This window comes from Lethenteron reissneri, chromosome 70, assembly GCF_015708825.2.
Source record: "Lethenteron reissneri isolate LAM-NWPU_2019-01 chromosome 70, ASM1570882v1, whole genome shotgun sequence".
Taxonomy (NCBI): Eukaryota; Metazoa; Chordata; class Hyperoartia; order Petromyzontiformes; family Petromyzontidae; genus Lethenteron; species Lethenteron reissneri.
The window spans coordinates 108,579-133,093 of NC_083848.1; the positions used below are offsets into that span (position 1 = coordinate 108,579).

The window sequence follows — 24,515 nt, forward strand, 5'->3', positions numbered from 1 at the left end:
GCTACTAATGTTACTTGTCAGTGTCTCATTAACCTAGTAACACAAGTAGCTACTAATGTTACTTGTCAGTGTCTCATTATCCTAGTAGCACAAGTAGCTACTAATGTTACTTGTCAGTGTCTCATTAACCTAGTAACACAAGTAGCTACTAATGTTACTTGTCAGTGTCTCATTATCCTAGTAACACAAGTAACTACTAATGCTACTTGTCAGTGTCTAATTATCCTAGTAACACAAGTAACTACTAATGCTACTTGTCAGTGTCTCATTATCCTAGTAGCACAAGTAGCTACTAATGCTACTTGTCAGTGTCTCATTATCCTAGTAGCACAAGTAGCTACTAATGCTACTTGTCAGTGTCTAATTATCCTAGTAGCACAAGTAGCTACTAATGTTACTTGTCAGTGTCCCATTAACCTAGTAGCACAAGTAGCTACTAATGCTACTTGTCAGTGTCTCATTATCCTAGTAACACAAGTAGCTACTAATGCTACTTGTCAGTGTCTCATTATTCTAGTAACACAAGTAGCTACTAATGTTACTTGTCAGTGTCTCATTATCCTAGTAGCACAAGTAGCTACTAATGTTACTTGCCAGTGTCTCATTAACCTGTAGCACAAGTAGCTACTAATGTTACTTGTCAGTGTCTCATTATCCTAGTAGCACAAGTAGCTACTAATGTTACTTGTCAGTGTCTCATTATCCTAGTAGCACAAGTAGCTACTAATGTTACTTGTCAGTGTCTCATTAACCTAGTAACACAAGTAGCTACTAATGTTACTTGTCAGTGTCTCATTAACCTAGTAACACAAGTAGCTACTAATGTTACTTGTCAGTGTCTCATTAACCTAGTAACACAAGTAGCTACTAATGTTACTTGTCAGTGTCTCATTATCCTAGTAGCACAAGTAGCTACTAATGTTACTTGTCAGTGTCTCATTAACCTAGTAACACAAGTAGCTACTAATGTTACTTGTCAGTGTCTCATTATCCTAGTAACACAAGTAACTACTAATGCTACTTGTCAGTGTCTAATTATCCTAGTAACACAAGTAACTACTAATGCTACTTGTCAGTGTCTCATTAACCTAGTAACACAAGTAGCTACTAATGTTACTTGTCAGTGTCCCATTAACCTAGTAGCACAAGTAGCTACTAATGCTACTTGTCAGTGTCTCATTAACCTAGTAGCACAAGTAGCTACTAATGTTACTTGTCAGTGTCTCATTATCCTAGTAGCACAAGTAGCTACTAATGTTACTTGTCAGTGTCTCATTAACCTAGTAACACAAGTAGCTACTAATGTTACTTGTCAGTGTCTCATTATCCTAGTAGCACAAGTAGCTACTAATGTTACTTGTCAGTGTCTCATTAACCTGTAGCACAAGTAGCTACTAATGTTACTTGTCAGTGTCTCATTATCCTAGTAGCACAAGTAGCTACTAATGTTACTTGTCAGTGTCTCATTATCCTAGTAGCACAAGTAGCTACTAATGTTACTTGTCAGTGTCTCATTAACCTAGTAACACAAGTAGCTACTAATGTTACTTGTCAGTGTCTCATTAACCTAGTAACACAAGTAGCTACTAATGTTACTTGTCAGTGTCTCATTAACCTAGTAACACAAGTAGCTACTAATGTTACTTGTCAGTGTCTCATTATCCTAGTAGCACAAGTAGCTACTAATGTTACTTGTCAGTGTCTCATTAACCTAGTAACACAAGTAGCTACTAATGTTACTTGTCAGTGTCTCATTATCCTAGTAACACAAGTAACTACTAATGCTACTTGTCAGTGTCTAATTATCCTAGTAACACAAGTAACTACTAATGCTACTTGTCAGTGTCTCATTATCCTAGTAGCACAAGTAGCTACTAATGCTACTTGTCAGTGTCTCATTATCCTAGTAGCACAAGTAGCTACTAATGCTACTTGTCAGTGTCTAATTATCCTAGTAGCACAAGTAGCTACTAATGTTACTTGTCAGTGTCCCATTAACCTAGTAGCACAAGTAGCTACTAATGCTACTTGTCAGTGTCTCATTATCCTAGTAACACAAGTAGCTACTAATGCTACTTGTCAGTGTCTCATTATCCTAGTAACACAAGTAGCTACTAATGTTACTTGTCAGTGTCTCATTATCCTAGTAGCACAAGTAGCTACTAATGTTACTTGCCAGTGTCTCATTAACCTGTAGCACAAGTAGCTACTAATGTTACTCGCCAGTGTCTCATTATCCTAGTAGCACAAGTAGCTACTAATGTTACTTGTCAGTGTCTCATTATCCTAGTAGCACAAGTAGCTACTAATGTTACTTGTCAGTGTCTCATTAACCTAGTAACACAAGTAGCTACTAATGTTACTTGTCAGTGTCTCATTAACCTAGTAACACAAGTAGCTACTAATGTTACTTGTCAGTGTCTCATTAACCTAGTAACACAAGTAGCTACTAATGTTACTTGTCAGTGTCTCATTATCCTAGTAGCACAAGTAGCTACTAATGTTACTTGTCAGTGTCTCATTAACCTAGTAACACAAGTAGCTACTAATGTTACTTGTCAGTGTCTCATTATCCTAGTAACACAAGTAACTACTAATGCTACTTGTCAGTGTCTAATTATCCTAGTAACACAAGTAACTACTAATGCTACTTGTCAGTGTCTCATTATCCTAGTAGCACAAGTAGCTACTAATGCTACTTGTCAGTGTCTCATTATCCTAGTAGCACAGGTAGCTACTAATGATACTTGTCAGTGTCTAATTATCCTAGTAGCACAAGTAGCTACTAATGTTACTTGTCAGTGTCCCATTAACCTAGTAGCACAAGTAGCTACTAATGCTACTTGTCAGTGTCTCATTATCCTAGTAACACAAGTAGCTACTAATGCTACTTGTCAGTGTCTCATTATCCTAGTAACACAAGTAGCTACTAATGCTACTTGTCAGTGTCTCATTATCCTAGTAGCACAAGTAGCTACTAATGTTACTTGTCAGTGTCTCATTATCCTAGTAACACAAGTAGCTACTAATGCTACTTGTCAGTGTCTCATTATCCTAGTAACACAAGTAGCTACTAATGCTACTTGTCAGTGTCTCATTATCCTAGTAGCACAAGTAACTACTAATGTTACTTGTCAGTGTCTCATTATCCTAGTAGCACAAGTAGCTACTAATGTTACTTATCAGTGTCTCATTATCCTAGTAACACAAGTAGCTACTAATGCTACTTGTCAGTGTCTCATTATCCTAGTAACACAAGTAACTACTAATGCTACGTAACAATGTCTCATTACCCTAGTAGCACTCAATTTCGGTTCTGTGATTCTGCACTTGCTCTATTGCTATAGTACTATACTGCCCTTCAGCTTTTACGAACGGCCGCGGTGTTTAAGGTTACCGATTCGTCTTATCCATCCGGCTGTATAGCAAATGAAAACATTAAACAAAATACTTTACTACGCAAGTAAAAAAAAAAACTAAATTTGATTTACAGCTTTCGTATCTGCAGGGATTCATATTCTCGGTTCTTTCGGTAAAGTCACGTAGAAGGGAAACAATAAAATAATAAAACAAATTCTAAAACGATAAAATGCTCACGACGTGAGTATTTGCAACACAAGCAATCATCATCAGGTGTGAAAAACACGGCAAGAAAATTTGAACAAAATTTAAAAACAAATTGTCTTTTAATATTTTTTTCTCTCAAATCTGTAACACTGGTCAACAAAAAAAACACTTTTTTTCTGGCCTGGACTTTTGCAGTTGTTCTAGACGAATTTCAGGGTGCCGATTCCAAATCTGACCTCAGATTTGCTCCATCACATCTCATTTTTATGCTATCGGCATACCCCATTTTCATTGATTTTACCCGAAATTAACTCCGTCACTTATGATTGCAAGTTGTTGCGAGGTAGTGACTGCTTTAGTGTTAAAACATGGTGCTGCATTTTTAGCATAGTGTGTTTATAATATCATTTCATGTAGATATCCACATTTATTTAATATTTTTCTTCCGCAGTTCTTATTGAAAATGCAATCTTTGATATCTCAAAAACCTGATGTGATAGACTGATGCCAAATTTGGAATCGGCACCCCAAAATTACCTTAAAACCGTTGGAATACCTCGTGCCAGAAAAAAGTGTGTTGACCAGAGTAACAGCAAATGCTACAGGACCTGCTCTAGCTTCATCCGGCACTGGACCCAACAGCACCACCCCCCCATCTCTCGTGGACTCGGCGTGACAAATGGTCACAATTCAACACGCGCAAGCACCTCTCCTCGTTGTCTGTGTCATTTGTACCGCGACTGAATTATTAAATTCCCACACGCAGCGATCCCCCCAAACCCTTGCCTCTCTCTCCTCTCTCTCCTCTCTCTTGTAAACAAAATCTTGAACTCCCTCCCCAAAAAACCCCCACGGCATTTATACCGCACACGCACGCACGCGCACACAGAGACACACAGACACACAGACAGACACACACAGACATACAGAGACACAAAGACACAGACAGACAGAGACACACACACAGACACAAAGACACACAGACACACACAGACACACAGATAGAGACACAAAGACACAGACACACAGACAGAGACACACAGACAGACACACAGACACACACAGACAGAGACACAGACACACAGACAGAGACACACAGACACACACAGACACAAAGACAGACACAAATACACAGACACACACAGACACAGACACACAGACACAGAGACACAGACACACACACAAAGACACAGACACACACAGACACAAAAACACAGACACACAGACACACAGACACACACAGACACAAAGGTTCAGACACACACAAAGACACAGACACACACAAAGACAGAGACACAAAGACACAGACACAGAGATGCACACATACAGAGACACAGACACACAGACACAAAGACACAGACACGCACAGACACAAAGACACACATAGACGCAAAGACAAAGACACAGACACACACATACACACACAGACACACAAAGCCACAGACACATACAGACACACACAGACAGAGACACACAGACACAGAGACACAGACACACACACAAAGACACAGACACACACAGACACAAAAACACAGACACACAGACACACAGACACACACAGACACAAAGATACAGACACACACAAAGACACACACACACACAAAGACAGAGACACAAAGACACAGACACAGAGATGCACACATACAGAGACACAGACACACAGACACAAAGATACAGACACGCACAGACACAAAGACACAGACACACATAGACACAAAGACAAAGACACAGACACACACATACACACACAGACACACAAAGCCACAGACACATACAGACACACACAGACAGAGACACACAGACACAAAGACACAGACACACACAGACAGAGACACACAGACAGAGACACACAGACACAAAGACAGACACACAAAGCCTCAGACACACAGACACATACAGACACACAGAGACACAGACACAGAGACACAAAGACACACACAGACAGAGACACATAGACAAACAGACAGACAGACACACAGACAGACAGACACACACACAGACACACACAGACACACATACACATGCACACGCGTGCGTGTGATATATTGACACTTATGCATTATATATACACACCACGGATATTAAGGATTTAAGTGTGCATTGCTAGAGGATTTGTTGATGATGATAATGATGATTGTTTTATTTTGGAGGGATATTTAATAAATATAACTTTTGCTTTCGACTCATTGTCTGTGATGGTCTTCCCTCCCTCACACCGCGGGTGTCAATTATTTCCAGGTCCGTGCCCGAAACGTCGCGACCACCACGGCTCAGTCCACCATCGTCCGTCCATGTGTCTGTCTTTGTGTGTGTGTCTAGTGGGGAGCGGTAGTGTAGCGGTTAGCGCGCTGCGCTATGAACCTGGCGATCCGGGTTCGATTCCCGCTCACGGCTAACACCAGTGACGATTATCTGAACCGGTCCTGGGCCTCCCCTAGGTCGACTCAGCCTTAAATGAGTACCTGGTGCGGTGTGTAAACATCGCCACTAGGGAGACAAAGGCGGTCGGGCGTGGTGCTGGCCACCCACCCCCTCGGGTACCGTTCCGGCCTTCATAGGTGCTCGCTAACAGCACTTGCCCCTACAGTCTGTTCAGGCTATACGGGGGATCTTTGTCTTTTGTCTGTGTGTGTCTGTGTGTCTGTCTGTGTGTGTGTCTTTGTGTGTGTGTGTGTGTCTGTCTGTGTGTGTGTCTTTGTGTGTGTGTGTGTCTGTCTGTGTGTGTGAGAGTGTGTGTGTCTATGTGTGTGTCTGACCGCGTAGTTCGTGAAGCCTTCAATAGCTGTACCGGGGGAATTTCCGTTTGGTACAGATATAATGGGAGGCTGATCGACGCCCGGGTGCGATCAAGGGATGGCTCCCTATTGGTCAACCACGTTATGTATGCCGATGATTTGGTAATAGCTGCTCATTCAGAAGAGGAGTTGGAGGCGCTGCTGCTGAGACTGGAGCGTGCCACTAAGAGGTGGGGCCTTACCATCAGCCCCACCAAAACCAAGCACCTGCCTGGGTATTTTGTACCATCGGACACTCCACCCCCACAACTCCCAATTGGTGATGGGGCAGTTGTGGAGAGAGTGGAGAGTTTCCCATACCTGGGCAGTGTGCTTATGACCGGCTCCAGTCTATCAGCAGAGGTCTCACTCCGAATCAGTCGAGCGGCAATATCTTTTCATCGGTTGCGTAACGCTGTGTGGAAGCTACCTGGTCTGTCGCTCCGCACGAAGCTTCAGGTCTTCTCGGCCACGGTCATTCCCTCCCTTCTCTACGCTTGCGAGACGTGGACCCCCCTGGTGGAGCATCTTCGCCGGTTGGAAACATTTAGGCTGGCCTGCCTACGATCCATCCTGGGTTTAACCAGGCTGGATTGTGTGAGGAGCTCACAAATCCTTGAAAGATCTGGGCAAAGTCCCATCAGTGAGCTCCTCCGGCAGGCAAGGCTGCGTTGGCTGGGTCATGTAGCCCGCATGCCCAGCCACCGCATGCCTAAACAGCTTTTGTTCGGCCGGATCGAGGGGGCTAGACGGGCGCGGCACGGGCTGGAGAAGAGATGGAGTGATGTGGTACAGGAGGACGTGGAGCTGAGTGGACTTGCCGATGACTGGTACCAGCGGTGTCAAGATCGGCCTCAGTGGAGGAGGCTCGTGAAGGACGCTACTGGGCAGTTGGAGGCAGTCGCCCTCCAACAACAACGGAGGGCGGAGGAGCGACGCTCACAACAACGAGCGGAGCGCCGGGTGGCTAAAGCACAGCAAGTTGGCACAGTAGGGGGCACAGGTGGTGCATCAGCCAGTCATCTCGGTCATCTCGGTCAGTCGACCAGTGGCACCTGGGTCTGCCCCGTGACCTCCTGCCAGCGGGCTTTCGACACTTCACGTGGCCTCAAGGTGCACTTGGCCTGGCACAAGCATCGTGGTGACGTCACCGCCACTTAGTGGCGAATGGCGGTTGTTGTTGTTGTTGTCTGTGTGTGTGTCTGTCTGTATTTGTGTGTGTTTGTCTGTGTGTGTGTCTGTCTGTGTATCTATGTGTCTGTCTGTCTTTGTGTGTGTTTGTCTGTGTGTGTGTCTTTGTGTGTGTGTGTGTATCTATGTGTGTTTGTGTCTGTCTGCGTGTGTCTGTCTGTCTTTGTGTGTGTCTGTGTGTGTGTATCTATGTGTGTCTGTCTGTGTCTGTCTTTGTCTGTGTGTATCTATGTGTCTGTGTGTGTCTGTCTGTGTGTGTGTGTCTGTCTGCGTGTGTCTGTCTGTGTATCTATGTGTGTGTGTCTGTGTGTATCCATGTGTCTGTCTGTGTGTCTGTCTTTGTGTGTGTTTCTATGTGTCTGTGTGTGTGTATGTGTGTGTCTGTGTGTATCCATGTGTCTGTCTGTGTGTCTATGTATGTGTGTGTATCTATGTGTGTCTGTGTGTGTATCTATGTATCTGTGTCTATCTGTCTGTGTGTGTCTGTGTGTCTGTCTGCGTGTGTCTGTCTGTGTGTGTATGTGTGTGTGTATCTATGTGTGTGTGTCTGTGTGTATCCATGTGTCTGTCTGTGTGTCTGTCTTTGTGTGTGTTTCTATGTGTCTGTGTGTGTGTCTGTGTGCATTGTCAGGGTCCGGGATCGATCCCGCGACCTCCTGCACACCAGGCGAGGTAGTCAACATCTCATAGCCACCGTGATGATGATGATAGAGACGCAGACTCCAAATAAACAGCAGACATCGTCAGGGTCGGGATCGAACCCACGACCTCCTGTGTACCAGGCGAGGTAGTCAACATCTCATAGCCACCCGCAATGCCCACCCAGCGGGGGTTGGAAACATTTGCATTTCTAAGACGCGATTGAAATGTCACTGGTAACACGCTGTGGTGCTTTTGATTGAGCCCCCCACCACCCCCACCCCCCCCACACTGAGAGGGACTTTCAAATGAGCGGTGTGTGTCGTATAAACATCGCCAGCACTGGGGGAGAGACAAAGGCGGCCGGGCGTGGTGCTGGTAGCCACCCACCCCCTCTGTGTGTGTAGCCACAGTGCCGGTAGCCTTCATAGGTAGCGCTGCTACTCGCTAACAGCACTTGTCCCTAGAGCCTGCTAGAGGCTACACGGGGGACCTTTGTCTGTGTCTACCAGTACCGGAAGACATCTTCCGCCACCGGAACATTATCTACCTCTTCCGGAAGACATCTTCCGCCACCGGTAGATTATCTACCAGTACTGGAAGATATCTTCCGCCACCGGAAGATCATTTACCTCTTCCGGAAGAATCTACCGCCACCGGTAGATTATCTACCAGTTCCGGAAGACATCTTCCGCCACCGGTAGATCATCTACCTCTTCCGGAAGACATCTTCCGCCACCGGAAGATCATTTACCTCTTCCGGAAGACATCTACCGCCACCGGTAGATCATCTACCAGTTCCGGAAGAGATCTTCCGCCACCGGAAGATTATCTACCAGTACCGGAAGACATCTACCGCCACCGGAAGACATCTACCGCCACCGGTAGACGACTTCCACGCGTCGAAGAAAACAAGTCGCATCGGTGTCTACTTCCGGTGACGTCACGTCCGTGCGTCCCTCCCATTGGTCGATTTAACCTCGGAGTGGGTGGGGTCAGGGGGGTTCAGGGTGGGGCGAAGGGGCGGGGTCTCGCGTACTCGCCCTTGCGATTGGTCAATTTGAACCGGGAAGACGCTCGCTGATTGGTTGCCGAGGTTTTTAAAACGCGGAAGTGGCTGGGGCTTATTTTTGGCGGCGGTTTGTAAAGTAAATAAATAATCGCGTCTATACAAAGCACCTCACAGCGTTGCGCGTGTGTCTCTAATGTTTTAAAAGTTCATAAAATTAACAATCTTCTTGGTTCTTTCGGTAAAGTCACGTAGAAGGGAAGTAATAAAATAATAAAAATAAAACATAATAAAATGAAATAATTCTCACGACGTTTCGTGACTTTACCGAAAGAACCAAGAAGATGAATCCCTGCAGTCACGAAAGCTTTAAATCGAATATTAACAACATTAACAACATTGTCACAGTTCGTTTTTTCAGTAACAGCAACAACAGCAGCAGCATCAGCAACAACAGCATCAGCAACAGCAGCAGCAACAGCATCAGCAACAACAGCAGCAGCAACATCAGCAGCAACAGCAGCAGCAGCATCAGCAACATCAGCAGCATCAGCAACAGCAGCAGCAACAGCAGCAACATCAGCAGCATCAGCAACATCAGCAGCATCAGCAACAGCAGCAACATCAGCAGCATCAGCAACAGCAGCAGCAACAGCAGCAACAGCAGCAACAGCATCAGCAGCATCAGCAGCATCAGCATCAGCAACAGCAGCAGCAGCATCAGCAACATCATCAGCATCAGCAACAGCAGCAGCAACAGCAGCAACATCAGCAGCATCAGCAACAGCAGCAGCAACAGCAGCAACAGCAGCAACAGCATCAGCAGCAACAGCAGCAGCATCAGCAGCATCAGCATCAGCAACAGCAACAACAGCATCAGCAACAGCAGCATCAGCAACAGCAGCATCAGCAGCGGGAACGGGGTGAACGACAAAGGAAGAGCGGCGATGTCAAACGAGGAGGACGCGGCGATCCCCGTCCGCGTGGCCGCGCGCTGCCGCCCCAATGGCGCCGCGGGGGCTGCGGGATGGCTGCGTCCCCTGCGTCACCGTCGCACCCGGCGAGCCGCAGGCGAGAGACACGGAGGGAGAGCGCGAGAGAAAGATCCGGACACATTAATTCTAGATTTGAAGCTTTCGTGACTGCAAGGATTCATATTCTTAGGTTTTTTCGGTAAAGTCACCGTGTAGGTAAAACATCAAAATTAATGAAACTAAAATGAAATAAAAATCACGACGTTTCGGAGGCAACACGAGTCTCCGTCAGCAGGTGGGACCGTCACAGCCGAATTAGCTGCATCAAGTGAGGCAAGGATTCAAGATGTAATCCCTTAAAAGCAAGTTGCTTGCTTACTCACTGATGCAGCTAATTCGGCTGTGACGGTCCCACCTGATGACGGAGACTCGTGTTGCCTCCGAAACGTCGTGATTTTTGTTTCATTTTATTTTCATTAATTTTGATGTTTTACCTACCTGGTGACTTTACCGAAAAAACCTAAGAATATGAATCCGGACACATTCCCATCGGCGAGCTCCTCCGGCAGGCGAAGGCTGCGTCGGGCAACAAAACGGACACCTTTTTAACAGGTCCCTGCGGGGTGGGCTGGTAGGAACGAATAACCAAAGAATATAAACATAATGTATAATCACACTTGTTTAGCCAGGAAAGCCTCACTGAGTCTAAAGGTTTTTGTAGGGTCCTGCCAAGTGTTTGCAGTAGGGGGCGATGTTGCTACACCGAATCGGACGATACGAAGGGAGAGATTGAGGCCTAGTTCTAGGCTTTAGGCCTAGCTGTAGGCTTTAGGCCGCTGTGAGTTGATTTTTAATTTAAATGTTTTAATTATTAATGTAAACACTTTAAATGTAAATGTTTCTATTTAAAAACATCAGGGAATGTAACATTGTTAAACACTAACTCCCTTTCACACACGCGGGGGTACGATACGAAGGGAGAGTTTGAGGCCTAGTTCTAGGCTTTAGGCCTAGCTGTAGGCTTTAGGCCGCTGTGAGTTAATGTTTAATTTAAATGTTTTAATTAAAAGCTATCTCAGGGAATTATAAGGGAATGTTACACTTGTTTAGCCAGGAAAGCATCACCGAGTCTAAAGGTTTTTGTAGGGTCCTGCCAAGTGTTTGCAGTAGGGGGCGATGTTGCTACACGGACGGACGGATGGACGATATAATCTATTGTGGGCTGGTTCACTTCATTTCCTACCAGTAAAATCCTTTATATTAAGTTCACTTGCTTGCTTGCGCGCTTACGACCGTGCAAATGTTTCGGTCGTTTTTAATTTAAATCCTTTATATTAAGTTCACTTGCTTGCTTGCTTGCGCGCTTACGACCGTGCAAATCTTTCGGTCGTTTTTATTTAAATCCTTTATATCAAGTTCGCTTGCTTGCTTGCGCGCTTACGACCGTGCAAATGTTTCGGTCGTTTTTTAACCCGCTTCCCGTGATCCAAGATCGGCCTTTGTGGAGGAGGAGGCTACTGGTGCAGTGCCAGGCTAGGTGCACTTTGGGGCAGTCGCCCTCCAGCGATAACAACGGAGGGCAGAGGAGCGACGCTCACAATAACGAGCGGAGCGCCGGGCGGATAAAATGCAGCGAGTTGGCACAGTAGGGAGGTACAGCTGGTGGTGCATCTACCGCTCATCTCGGTTGGCCAACCCGTGGCACCTGCTGGGTCTGTCCCGCGAATTCCTGTCAGCAGCGAGCCTTCGACACTTCACGTGATAGCCTCAAAGTCCACCTGGCATAGGTGCCATTGACGTCACCATCGCTTAGTGGCAAATGGCGGATATTGATTGGTATTGGTCAGAATCTTAACTACACATTTTTGGACCATCTTATCTGACAGCGCCTATTTTACTTTACCGAGTGTTAACATCCCCTTAACGACAGACGCTGTCGCCTCGACAGACCTGGTCTTCACCTGAGGATGGCTGCTTGCGTTGTGGCCGAAACGTCGTGAGAATTATTTTATTATGTTTTATTTTAATTATTGTATTACTTCTCTTCTTCGTGCTGACTTTACCGAAAGAATCAAGAAGATGAATCCCTGCAGTCACGAAAGCTTTACATCGAAAAGTACTCTCTTTATTGTCAGCCAACACTGGTATAAACAACGTGGGCATTTTCGTTCACTTCTATCATGTGCATCAACAGGTGCTTGTGCACAGGCATGTCCATGTCCACGTACACCACGTGATCTCTTTTAGCCCCGCCCTCCCGATACGTTCCATTCATTGGCTACCACATTCTGATAAGCTCCTCCCCCCCCTCTCCTCCGCCTTGGCTTGTATTTAAGAGCTTGCATCTTGGAATCCCTGCCTCACTTGATGCAGCAAATCTGGCTGTGACGGTCCCCCACCTGATGACGGAGACTTGTGTTGCCTCCGAAACGTCGTGATTTTTTATTTTCATTTTTTACCTACGTGACTTTACAGAATCTGAATATTTATTTGGACTTTAGGAGGGATCTGATGGGCTTATGAAGCTGTTTTTTCACAGATGGCCCAGCATGGGAAGTCCGCAAGTTACTACGGCAGACAGTGCAACAATAAGTAATATTTAAAAAAACTTTTAAAAAAAACACGCTTTAATGAAATGTACCCCGCTAGTAATGGAATAACTCCACGACTTCAGGAAGCAGAGAGGTCGCAATCGGGTACCCGATACCCGTACCCTACCCGATACCCGTACCCTACAAGATACCCGTACCCTACAAGATACCCGTACCCTACCCGATACCCGTACCCTACCCGATACCCGTACCCTACCCGATACCCGTACCCTACCCGATACCCGTACCCTACCCGATACCCGTACCCTACCCGATACCCGTACCCTACCCGATACCCGTACCCTACCCGATACCCGTACCTACCCTACCCGATACCCGTACCCTACCCGATACCCGTACCCTACCCGGCTACCCTGCTGCTGCTGCTGCTACTTGCTACGATCAGCACTTGCCCCGACAGCCTGCTAGAGGCTACACGGGGGAACTTTGTCTGTGTCTACCTTCACAGGCAGTGCTGCTGCTGCTACTCGCTACTAACAGCACTTGCCCCCACAGTCTGTTAAGGCTACACGGGGTGTGGCGGTGTGTGATCTGTGTGTGATCTGTGTGTGTTCTGTGTGTGTTCTGTGTGTGATGTGTGTGTGTGGGGATTGCAGATTGTGCTGAGCGGGGAGAAGGCCTTCACGTTCGACTTCGTGTTCGACCCGGCAGCCGAGCAGGAGGAGGTGTTTAGTAACGCCGTGGCCCCTCTCATCGATGGCATTTTCAAAGGTGAGGGAGCGAGTGTGTGAGCGTGTGAGCGTGTGTGTGTGTGCGCGCGCGCGTGTGTGAGCGTGTGCGTGTGTGCGCGCGCGTGTGTGTGTGTGCACGCATGTGTGTGTGCACGCGTGTGTGTACACGAGTGTGAGTGTGCGTAAACGAGTGGGGAGTCGAGCTCGATTCCCGCTCACGTGAGTAGCTGGTGTAGTAGCTGTGTGTGGTAGTGAGTAGCTGGTGTAGTAGCTGTGTGTGGTCGTGAGTAGCTGGTGTAGTAGCTGTGTGTGGTAGTGAGTAGCTGGTGTAGTAGCTGTGTGTGGTAGTGAGTAGCTGGTGTAGTAGCTGTGTGTGGTCGTGAGTAGCTGGTGTAGTAGCTGTGTGTGGTAGTGAGTAGCTGGTGTAGTAGCTGTGTGTGGTCGTGAGTAGCTGGTGTAGTAGCTGTGTGTGGTAGTGAGTAGCTGGTGTAGTAGCTGTGTGTGGTAGTGAGTAGCTGGTGTAGTAGCTTTGTGTGGTCGTGAGTAGCTGGTGTAGTAGCTGTGTGTGGTAGTGAGTAGCTGGTGTAGTAGCTGTGTGTGGTCGTGAGTAGCTGGTGTAGTAGCGGTGTAGTAGTGAGTAGCTGGTGTAGTAGCTGTGTAGTGTAGTAGTGAGTAGCTGGTGTAGTAGCGGTGTAGTGTAGTAGTGAGTAGCTGGTGTAGTAGCTGTGTGTGGTCGTGAGTAGCTGGTGTAGTAGCTGTGTGTGGTAGTGAGTAGCTGGTGTAGTAGCTGTGTGTGGTAGTGAGTAGCTGGTGTAGTAGCTGTGTGGGTCGTGAGTAGCTGGTGTAGTAGCTGTGTAGTGTAGTAGTGAGTAGCTGGTGTAGTAGCGGTGTAGTAGTGAGTAGCTGGTGTAGTAGCGGTGTAGTGTAGTAGTGAGTAGCTGGTGTAGTAGCTGTGTGTGGTCGTGAGTAGCTGGTGTAGTAGCTGTGTGTGGTAGTGAGTAGCTGGTGTAGTAGCTGTGTGTGGTAGTGAGTAGCTGGTGTAGTAGCTGTGTGTGGTCGTGAGTAGCTGGTGTAGTAGCTTTGTGTGGTCGTGAGTAGCTGGTGTAGTAGCGGTGTGTGGTAGTGAGTAGCTGGTGTAGTAGCTGTGTGTGGTCGTGAGTAGCTGGTGTAGTAGCTGTGTGTGGTAGTGAGTAGCTGGTGTAGTAGCTGTGTGTGGTAGTGAGTAGCTGGTGTAGTAGCTTTGTGTGGTCGTGAGTAGCTGGTGTAGTAGCGGTGTGTGGTAGTGAGTAGCTGGTGTAGTAGCTGTGTGTGGTCGTGAGTAGCTGGTGTAGTAGCTGTGTGTGGTCGTGAGTAGCTGGTGTAGTAGCTGTGTGTGGTAGTGAGTAGCTGGTGTAGTAGCTGTGTGTGGTAGTGAGTAGCTGGTGTAGTAGCGGTGTGTGGTCGTGAGTAGCTGGTGTAGTAGCTGTGTGTGGTAGTGAGTAGCTGGTGTAGTAGCTGTGTGTGGTAGTGAGTAGCTGGTGTAGTAGCTGTGTGTGGTAGTGAGTAGCTGGTGTAGTAGCTGTGTGTGGTAGTGAGTAGCTGGTGTAGTAGCTGTGTGTGGTAGTGAGTAGCTGGTGTAGTAGCTGTGTGTGGTAGTGAGTAGCTGGTGTAGTAGCTGTGTGTGGTCGTGAGTAGCTGTGTAGTAGCTGTGTGTGGTAGTGAGTAGCTGGTGTAGTAGCTGTGTGTGTAGTGAGTAGCTGGTGTAGTAGCTGTGTGTGGTCGTGAGTAGCTGGTGTAGTAGCTGTGTGTGGTAGTGAGTAGCTGGTGTAGTAGCTGTGTGTGGTAGTGAGTAGCTGGTGTAGTAGCTTTGTGTGGGTCGTGAGTAGCTGGTGTAGTAGCTGTGGTGTGGTCGTGAGTAGCTGGTGTAGTAGCGGTGTGTGGTAGTGAGTAGCTGGTGTAGTAGCTGTGTGTGGTAGTGAGTAGCTGGTGTAGTAGCGGTGTGTGGTAGTGAGTAGCTGGGTGTAGTAGCGGTGTGTGGGTCGTGAGTAGCTGTTAGTAGCTGTGTGTGGTAGTGAGTAGCTGGTGTAGTAGCTGTGTGTGGTCGTGAGTAGCTGGTGTAGTAGCTGTGTGGTCGTGAGTAGCTGGTGTAGTAGCTGTGTGTGGTAGTGAGTAGCTGGTGTAGTAGCTGTGTGTGGTAGTGAGTAGCTGGTGTAGTAGCTGTGTGTGGTCGTGAGTAGCTGTGTAGTAGCTGTGTGGTCGTGAGTAGCTGGTGTAGTAGCGGTGTGTGGTCGTGAGTAGCTGGTGTAAGTAGCTGTGTGTGGTAGTGAGTAGCTGGTGTAGTAGCTGTGTGTGGGCGTGAGTAGCTGGTGTAGTAGCTGTGTGGTCGTGAGTAGCTGGTGTAGTAGCTGTGTGTGGTAGTGAGTAGCTGGTGTAGTAGCGGTGTGTGGTCGTGAGTAGCTGGTGTAGTAGCGGTGTGTGGTAGTGAGTAGCTGGTGTAGTAGCTGTGTGTGGTAGTGAGTAGCTGGTGTAGTAGCTGTGTGTGGTCGTGAGTAGCTGGTGTAGTAGCGGTGTGTGGTAGTGAGTAGCTGGTGTAGTAGCTGTGTGTGGTAGTGAGTAGCTGGTGTAGTAAGCGGTATGTGGTAGTGAGTAGCTGGTGTAGTAGCTGTGTGTGGTCGTGAGTAGCTGGTGAGTAGCTGTGTGTGTAGTGAGTAGCTGGTGTAGTAGCTGTGTGTGGTAGTGAGTAGCTGGTGTAGTAGCTTGTGTGGTCGTGAGTAGCTGGTGTAGTAGCTGTGTGTGGTCGTGAGTAGCTGGTGTAGTAGCTGTGTGTGTAGGAGTAAGCTGGTGTAGTAGCTGTGTGTGGTAGGAGTAGTCTGGTGTAGTAGCTGTTGTGGTGAGTGAGTAGCTGGTGTGTATCGGTGTGTAGGTCGGAGTAGCTGGTGTAGTAGCGGTGTGTGGTCGTGAGTAATCTGGTGGTAGTGCTTGTGTGGTAGTGAGTAGGCTGGGGTAGTCGCTGTGTGTGGTAGTGAGTAGCTTGGTGTAGTAGCTGTGTGTGGTCGTGAGTAAGCTGGTGTAGTAGCTGTGTGTGGTCGTGAGTAGCTGGTGTAGTAGCATGTGTGTGGTCGGGAGTAGCTGGTGTATGTAGCTGGTGTGTGGTCGTGAGTAGCTGGCTGTAGTAGCTGTGTGTTGGTAGTGAGTAGCCTGGTGTAGTAGCTGTGTGTGGTAGTGAGTAGCTGGGTGTAGTAGCTGTGTGTGGTAGTGAGTAGCTGGTGTAGTAGCTGTGTGTGGTAGTGAGTAGCTGGTGTAGTAGCTGTGTGTGGTAGTGAGTAGCTGGTGTAGTAGCTGTGTGTGGTAGTGAGTAGCTGGTGTAGTAGTGGTGTAGTGTAGTAGTGAGTAGCTGTGTAGTAGCGGTGTAGTGTAGTAGTGAGTAGCTGTGTAGTAGTGGTGTAGTGTAGTAGTGAGTAGCCGGTGTAGTAGCTGTGTGTGGTAGTGAGTAGCTGGTGTAGTAGCTGTGTGTGGTAGTGAGTAGCTGGTGTAGTAGCTGTGTGTGGTCGTGAGTAGCTGGTGTAGTAGCTGTGTGTGGTAGTGAGTAGCTGGTGTAGTAGCTGTGTGTGGTAGTGAGTAGCTGGTGTAGTAGCGGTGTAGTGTAGTAGTGAGTAGCTGGTGTAGTAGCGGTGTAGTGTAGTAGTGAGTAGCTGTGTAGTAGCGGTGTAGTGTAGTAGTGAGTAGCTGGTGTAGTAGCTTTGTGTGGTCGTGAGTAGCTGGTGTAGTAGCTGTGTGTGGTAGTGAGTAGCTGGTGTAGTAGCTGTGTGTGGTCGTGAGTAGCTGGTGTAGTAGCTGTGTGTGGTAGTGAGTAGCTGGTGTAGTAGCGGTGTAGTGTGGTAGTGAGTAGCTGGTGTAGTAGCGGTGTGTGGTAGTGAGTAGCTGGTGTAGTAGCGGTGTGTGGTCGTGAGTAGCTGGTGTAGTAGCTGTGTGTGGTCGTGAGTAGCTGGTGTAGTAGCTGTGTGGTCGTGAGTAGCTGGTGTAGTAGCTGTGTGTGGTAGTGAGTAGCTGGTGTAGTAGCGGTGTGTGGTCGTGAGTAGCTGGTGTAGTAGCGGTGTGTGGTAGTGAGTAGCTGGTGTAGTAGCTGTGTGTGGTAGTGAGTAGCTGGTGTAGTAGCTGTGTGTGGTCGTGAGTAGCTGGTGTAGTAGCGGTGTGTGGTAGTGAGTAGCTGGTGTAGTAGCTGTGTGTGGTAGTGAGTAGCTGGTGTAGTAGCGGTATGTGGTAGTGAGTAGCTGGTGTAGTAGCTGTGTGTGGTCGTGAGTAGCTGGTGTAGTAGCTGTGTGTGGTAGTGAGTAGCTGGTGTAGTAGCTGTGTGTGGTCGTGAGTAGCTGGTGTAGTAGCTGTGTGTTGTAGTGAGTAGCTGGTGTAGTAGCTGTGTGTGGTAGTGAGTAGCTGGTGTAGTAGCTGTGTGTGGTAGTGAGTAGCTGGTGTAGTAGCGGTGTGTGGTCGTGAGTAGCTGGTGTAGTAGCTGTGTGTGGTCGTGAGTAGCTGGTGTAGTAGCTGTGTGTGTAGTGAGTAGCTGGTGTAGTAGCTGTGTGTGGTAGTGAGTAGCTGGTGTAGTAGCTGTGTGTGGTCGTGAGTAGCTGGTGTAGTAGCTGTGTGTGGTCGTGAGTAGCTGGTGTAGTAGCTGTGTGTGGTCGTGAGTAGCTGGTGTAGTAGCTGTGTGTGGTCGTGAGTAGCTGGTGTAGTAGCTGTGTGTGGTAGTGAGTAGCTGGTGTAGTAGCTGTGTGTGGTAGTGAGTAGCTGGTGTAGTAGCTGTGTGTGGTCGTGAGTAGCTGGTGTAGTAGCTGTGTGTGGTCGTGAGTAGCTGGAGTAGTAGCTGTGTGTGGTCGTGAGTAGCTGGTGTAGTAGCGGTGTGTGGTCGTGAGTAGCTGGTGTAGTAGCGGTGTGTGGTAGTGAGTAGCTGGTGTAGTAGCTGTGTGTGGTAGTGCACATCGCCACTGGGGAGACAAAGGCGGCCGGGCGTGGTGCTGGCCACCCACCCCCTCGTGTGCCACAGTGCCGGTAGCCTTCATAGGTGCTGCTACTCGCTAACAGCACTTGCCCCTACAGTCTGCTGAGGTTATACAGGGGATCTTTGTCTTTGTGAGCGAGGTGCGGAGTAGTTTTGGCCGGCTAGAAGGGGCTAAACCATCGCTGCACGGGCTTAGAGAAGCAATGGTTCTGAGATTGGGTGGGTGAGTGAGTGAGTGAGTGGTAAGGGCGTAAGGTAAAAGATTGGTGAGTGGGTGAGTGGTACGGGCTCGAGAAGAGATGGACTGATGGGTGAGTGGGTGAGTGGGTGGGTGGAGAAGAGATGGACTGACGGGTGAGTGGGTGGGTGAGTGGTACGGGCGAGAGAAGAGATGGAGCTGATGGGTGAGTGGCACGGGTGAGAGAAGAGATGGAGTGACGGGTGAGTGGGTGGGTGGGTGAGTGGGTGAGTGGGTGGTGGGTGAGTGGGTGGGTGTGTGGGTGATGAGTGAGTGGGTGGGGTGTGGGTGGATGAGTGAGTGGGTGGGTGTGTGGGTGATGAGTGAGTGGGTGGGTGGGTGAGTGGGTGGGTGGTGAGTGGGTGGATGGGTGAGTGGGTGGGTGGGTGGGTGAGTGGTGGGTGGGTGGGTGAGTGGGTGGGTGAGTGGGTGGCGGGTGGGCGAGCGGGCGGGCGGGGCGGGCGAGCGGGCGGGCGGGCGAGCGGGCGGGCGGGCGAGCGGGCGAGCGAGCGGGTGGGCGGATGAGTGGGCTGGGCGGGTGAGTGGGCGGGCGAATGAGTGAGTGGGCGAATGAGTGAGTGGGCGGGCGAGTGAGTGGGTGGGCGAGTGAGTGAGTGACTGGGTGGTCACCACCCACCCCTCTCCCCGCTCACCGTCTCGCAGGCTACAACGCCACGGTGCTGGCGTACGGACAGACGGGTTCTGGCAAGACGTTCACGATGGGCGGCGCGTACAGCGGCGACGCCGATCCACACTCCACCGGGATCATCCCGCGGGCCGTGCACGCTCTGTTCCGTGGGGTGCAGTCACGTGACGCCTACGAGTTCGCCATCTCCGTGTCGTACCTGGAGGTGCGTCACGTTCGCACGCGTGTCACGCACGCACACGCACGCACACGCACGCACACGCACGTACACGCACGTCATGTGCACACGTGCACGCACGTACACGCACGCACACGCACGCACACGCACGTACACGCACACGCACACGCACGTCATGTGCACACGTGTCACGCACGTGCACGTACACGCACGTACACGCACGCACACGCACGCACACGCACGCACACGCACGTACACACGCGCACACGCACGTACACACGCGTACACACACGTACACACGTGTTGTTGTCGTGTTACACAGTTGTGTTAAACTGTTGTTGTTGTGTTAGACAGTTGTGTTAAGTTGGTGTTGTGTTAGACAGTTGTGTTAAACTGTTGTTGTTGTTGTTGTGTTGTACAGTTGTGTTAAACTGTTGTTGTTGTTGTTGTGTAGATTTACCAGGAGGAAATCATCGACTTGCTGTACGTGGGCAAAGAGCGACCCTTGCTGTCCGTGAGGGAAGACCCCAAGGAGGGCATCAAGGTGAGACAACCTCCTCCTGGTCACCGTTTACTATTGGTGGCCACCCCGTCCGTACGTGTGTGTGTGTCTCTCTGTGTGTGTGTCTGTGTGTGCGTGCGTCTCTGTGTGTGTGTGTGTCTGTGTCTCTGTGTGTGTGTGTTTGTGTGTGTGTGTCTGTGTGCGTGTGTGTTTGTGTGTGTGTCTGTTGTGTGTGTGTCTGTGTGTGTGTGTGGTGTCTCTGTGTGTGTGTGTCTCTGTGTGTGTGTGTTTGTGTGTGTGTGTCTGTGTGCGTGTGTGTTTGTGTGTGTGTCTGTTTGTGTGTGTGTGTGTCTCTGTGTGTGCGTGCGTCTCTGTGTGTGTGTGTGTGTGTCTCTGTGTGTGTGTGTCTCTGTGTGTGTGTGTTTGTGTGTGTGTGTCTGTGTGCGTGTGTGTTTGTGTGTGTGTCTGTTTGGTGTGTGTGTCTGTTTGTGTGTGTGTGTGTCTCTGTGTGTGCGTGCGTCTCTGTGTGTGTGTGTGTGTCTCTGTGTGTGTGTGTCTCTGTGTGTGTGTGTTTGTGTGTGTGTGTCTGTGTGCGTGTGTGTTTGTGTGTGTGTCTGTTTGTGTGTGTGTCTGTTTGTGTGTGTGTGTGTCTCTGTGTGTGCGTGCGTCTCTGTGTGTGTGTGTGTGTGTCTCTGTGTGTGTGTGTCTCTGTGTGTGTGTGTTTGTGTGTGTGTGTCTGTGTGCGTGTGTGTTTGTGTGTGTGTCTGTTGTGGTGTGTGTCTGTTTGTGTGTGTGTGTGTCTCTGTGTGTGCGTGCGTCTCTGTTTGTTGTGTGTGTGTCTCCGTGTGTGTGCGTGTGTGTCTCTGTGTGTGTGTGTGTTGTCTCTGTGTGTGTGTGTGAGTCTCTGGCTGTGTGTGTGAGTCTCTGGCTGTGTGTGTGAGTCTTTGTGTGTGTGTGTCTCTGTGTGTGCGTCTCTGTGTGCGTGTGTGTGTGTCTCTGTGTGTGTGTGTCTCAGTGTGTGTGTGTGGTTGTATGTGCCTGTGTCTCTGTGTGTGTGCGTCTCTGTGTGTGTGTGTGTATGTGTGTGTGTGTCTCAGTGTGTGTGTGTGTGTCTGTGTGTGTCTGTGTGTGTGTGTGTCTGTGTGTGTGTCTGTGTGTGTGTGTGTCCTCTGTGTGTGTGTGTGTCCTCTGTGTGTGTGTGTGTCTCTGTGTGTGTGTGTGTATCTCTGTGTGTGCGTGTCTGTGTGTGTGTGTGTGTTTGTGTGTGGTGTCTGTGTGTGTGTGCGTGTGTGGTCTGTCTGTGTGTGTGTGTCTGTGTGTGTGTGTGTCTATGTGTGTCTGGTGTGTGTGTCCTCGGTGTGTGTCTCGGTATTTGTCTCTGTGTGTGTGTCTCTGTGTGTGTGTGTGTCTCAGTGTGTGTGTGTGTGTCTCAGTGTGTGTGCGTGTCTATGTGTGTCTGTGTGTGTGTCTCGGTGTGTGTCTCGGTATTTGTCTCTGTGTGTGTGTGTCTCTGTGTGTGTGTGTGTGTCTGTGTGTGTGTGTGTGTGTCTGTGTGTGTGTGTGTCTCAGTGTGTGTGTGTGTGTCTCAGTGTGTGTGCGTGTCTATGTGTGTCTGTGTGTGTGTCTCGGTGTGGTGTCTCGGTATTTGTCTCTGTGTGTGTGTCTCTGTGTGTGTGTGTGTGTCTGTGTGTGTGTGTGTGTGTCTGTGTGTGTGTGTGTCTCAGTGTGTGTGTGTGTGTGTCTCAGTGTGTGTGCGTGTCTATGTGTGTCTGTGTGTGTGTCTCGGTGTGTGTCTCGGTATTTGTCTCTGTGTGTGTGTCTCTGTGTGTGTGTGTGTGTCTGTGTGTGTGTGTGTGTGTCTGTGTGTGTGTGTGTCTCAGTGTGTGTGTGTGTGTCTCAGTGTGTGTGCGTGTCTATGTGTGTCTGTGTGTGTGTCTCGGTGTGTGTCTCGGTATTTGTCTCTGTGTGTGTGTCTCTGTGTGTGTGTGTGTCTCTGTGTGTGTGCGTGCGTGTCTCTCCCCCCACCCTCACCCCTCCTCACCTCACCTCCCTCTCCCCCCCCGCGGTAGATCTGCGGCCTGACTGAGCGCGTGGTGGCGACAGCGGAGGACATAATCTGCTGCCTGGAGCAGGGAAACCTGTCACGCATCGTGGGAGCCACCGCCATGAACGCTCAGTCCTCCCGCTCACACGCCATCTTCACTATCACCATCGAGCAGCGCGGCAGGGAGGACAGGTGGGGTGGTGGTTGTGGTGGTGGTGGTGGTGGTGGTGATTGTGGTGGTTGTGGTGGTGGCGGTTGTGGTGTTGATGGTTGTGGTGGTGATGATGGTTGTGGTGGTGGTGATGATGGTGGTTGTGGTGATGATGATAATGATGATGGTTGTGGTGATGATTGTTGTGGCGATGATGATGGTTGTGGTGGTGATGATGATGATTGTGGTGATGATGATAATGATGGTTGTGTGGTGGTTGTGATGATGGTTGTGGTAGTGATGATGATGGTTATTGTAATGATGATGATGGTAGTGGTGGTGATGATGATGGTAGTGGTGGTGATGATGATGGTTGTGGTGGTGATGATGATGGTAGTGGTGGTGATGATGATGGTAGTGGTGGTGATGATGATGGTAGTGGTGGTGATGATGATGGTTGTGGTGGTGATGATCATGGTAGTGGTGGTGATGATGATGGTAGTGGTGGTGATGATGATGGTAGTGGTGGTGATGATGATGGTAGTGGTGGTGATGATGAGGTTGTGGTGGTGATGATGATGGCTGTGGTGATGATGATGATGGCTGTGGTGATGATGATGATGGTAGTGGTGGTGATGATGATGGTAGTGGTGGTGATGATGATGGTTGTGGTGGTGATGATGATGGTTGTGGTGGTGATGAGATGGTTGTGGTGGTGATGATGATGCTGTGGTGGTGATGATGATGGCTGTGGTGGTGATGATGATGGCAGTGGTGGTGATGATGATGGTTGTGGTGGTGATGATGATGGCTGTGGTGATGATAATGCTGGTAGTGGTGGTGATGATGATGATGGTAGTGATAATGATGATGATGGCTGTGGTAGTGATGATGATGGTAGTGTTGATGATGATGATGAAGGTTATGGCGGTAGTGATGATGATGACGGTGATGATGATGATGGTAGTAGTGGTGTTGATGATGATGATGAAGGTTATGGCGGTAGTGATGATGATGACGGTGATGATGATGATTATGATGGTAGTAGTGGTGTTGATGATGATGATGACGGTTATGGCAGTAGTAGTATTAACGACAACGCTCATGATGTCGGTGCCTCCCCTCCCGCTCGCTCAGAGAGAGTCACTGCCGCAGCAAGCTCCACCTGGTGGACCTTGCCGGCCCCCAGCGTGCCAAGCGCACCAAGGCGGAGGGTGACCGCCTGCGTGAGGGCATCAACATCAACCGCGGCCTGCTGGCGCTTGGCAACGTGATCAGCGCGCTCGGGGAGGAGGGAGTGGCACGGCGGGCTCACCACGTGCCCTACCGTGACTCAGGGCTCACGCGGCTGCTGCAAGGTGACCGAGCCACGCGCGCAAGATGCACACGCGTGACACGTGGCACGCACGTGACACACACGTGACACGCTCGTGGCATGCGCGTGTCACTCACGTGGCGTACGACGACCCTCATGGTGACCTGCGTGTGTGCGCGTGTGTATGTGTGTGTGTATGTGCGTATGTGTGTGTGTGTTTGTATGTGCGTATGTGTGTGTGTGTTTGTATGTATGTGCGTGTGTGTGTGCGTGTGTGTGCGTGTGCGTGCGTGTGTGTGCGTGTGTGTGTGTATGTGCGTATGTGTGTGTGTGTTTGTATGTATGTGTGTGTGCGTGTGTGTCTGTGGGGAGCGGTAGTGTAGCGGTTAGCGCGCTGCGCTATGAACCTGGCGACCTGGGTTCGATTCCCGCTCACGGCTAACACCAATGACGATTATCTGAACCGGTCCTGGGCCTCCCCTAGTTCGACTCAGCCTTAAATGAGTACCTGGTGCGGTGTGTAAACTTCGCCACTGGGAAGACAAAGGCGGTCGGGCGTGGTGCTGGCCACCCACCCCCTCGTGTGCCGTGCCGGCCTTCATAGGTGTTCGCTAACAGCACTTGCCCCTACAGTCTGTTCAGGCTACACGGGGGATCTTTGATCTTTGTATGTGTGTGTATGTGTGTGTATGTATATGTATGCGTGTCTCTCCCTGTCTCTCTCTAGATTCTCTGGGAGGTAACAGCCTGACCCTCATGGTGGCCTGCGTGTGTGTGTGTGTGTGTATGTGTGTGTGTGTGTATGCGTGTATGCGTGTCTCTCCCTGTCTCTCTCTAGATTCTCTGGGAGGTAACAGCCTGACCCTCATGGTGGCCTGCATCAGCCCGGGCGACTCCAACCTGGAAGAAACCCTCAACACTCTGCGCTACGCTGACCGTGCGCGCAAGATCAAGAACAAGCCGATCGTGAACCGTGACCCCAACACGGGCGAACTGCAGATGCTCCGGCAAGAGGTGTGTTACCTCTCGACA

At 49.4% G+C, this 24,515-nt stretch overlaps 1 protein-coding gene across 1 annotated transcript in view; it reads left to right on the forward strand.

Moving 5' to 3' along the window:
• Window positions 1-9,341: 9,341 nt before the first annotated feature.
• Window positions 9,342-24,515, forward strand: part of LOC133360968 (chromosome-associated kinesin KIF4-like) — a 17,227-nt gene continuing 2,053 nt past the window's right edge. The window contains 8 exon segments of the mRNA XM_061579849.1: window positions 9,342-10,181; window positions 10,183-10,251; window positions 13,363-13,477; window positions 19,311-19,498; window positions 19,926-20,015; window positions 22,043-22,209; window positions 23,306-23,526; window positions 24,322-24,497. Of these exon segments, the coding sequence (XP_061435833.1) occupies window positions 9,525-10,181; window positions 10,183-10,251; window positions 13,363-13,477; window positions 19,311-19,498; window positions 19,926-20,015; window positions 22,043-22,209; window positions 23,306-23,526; window positions 24,322-24,497 (1,683 nt within the window). The 5' untranslated portion in view covers window positions 9,342-9,524.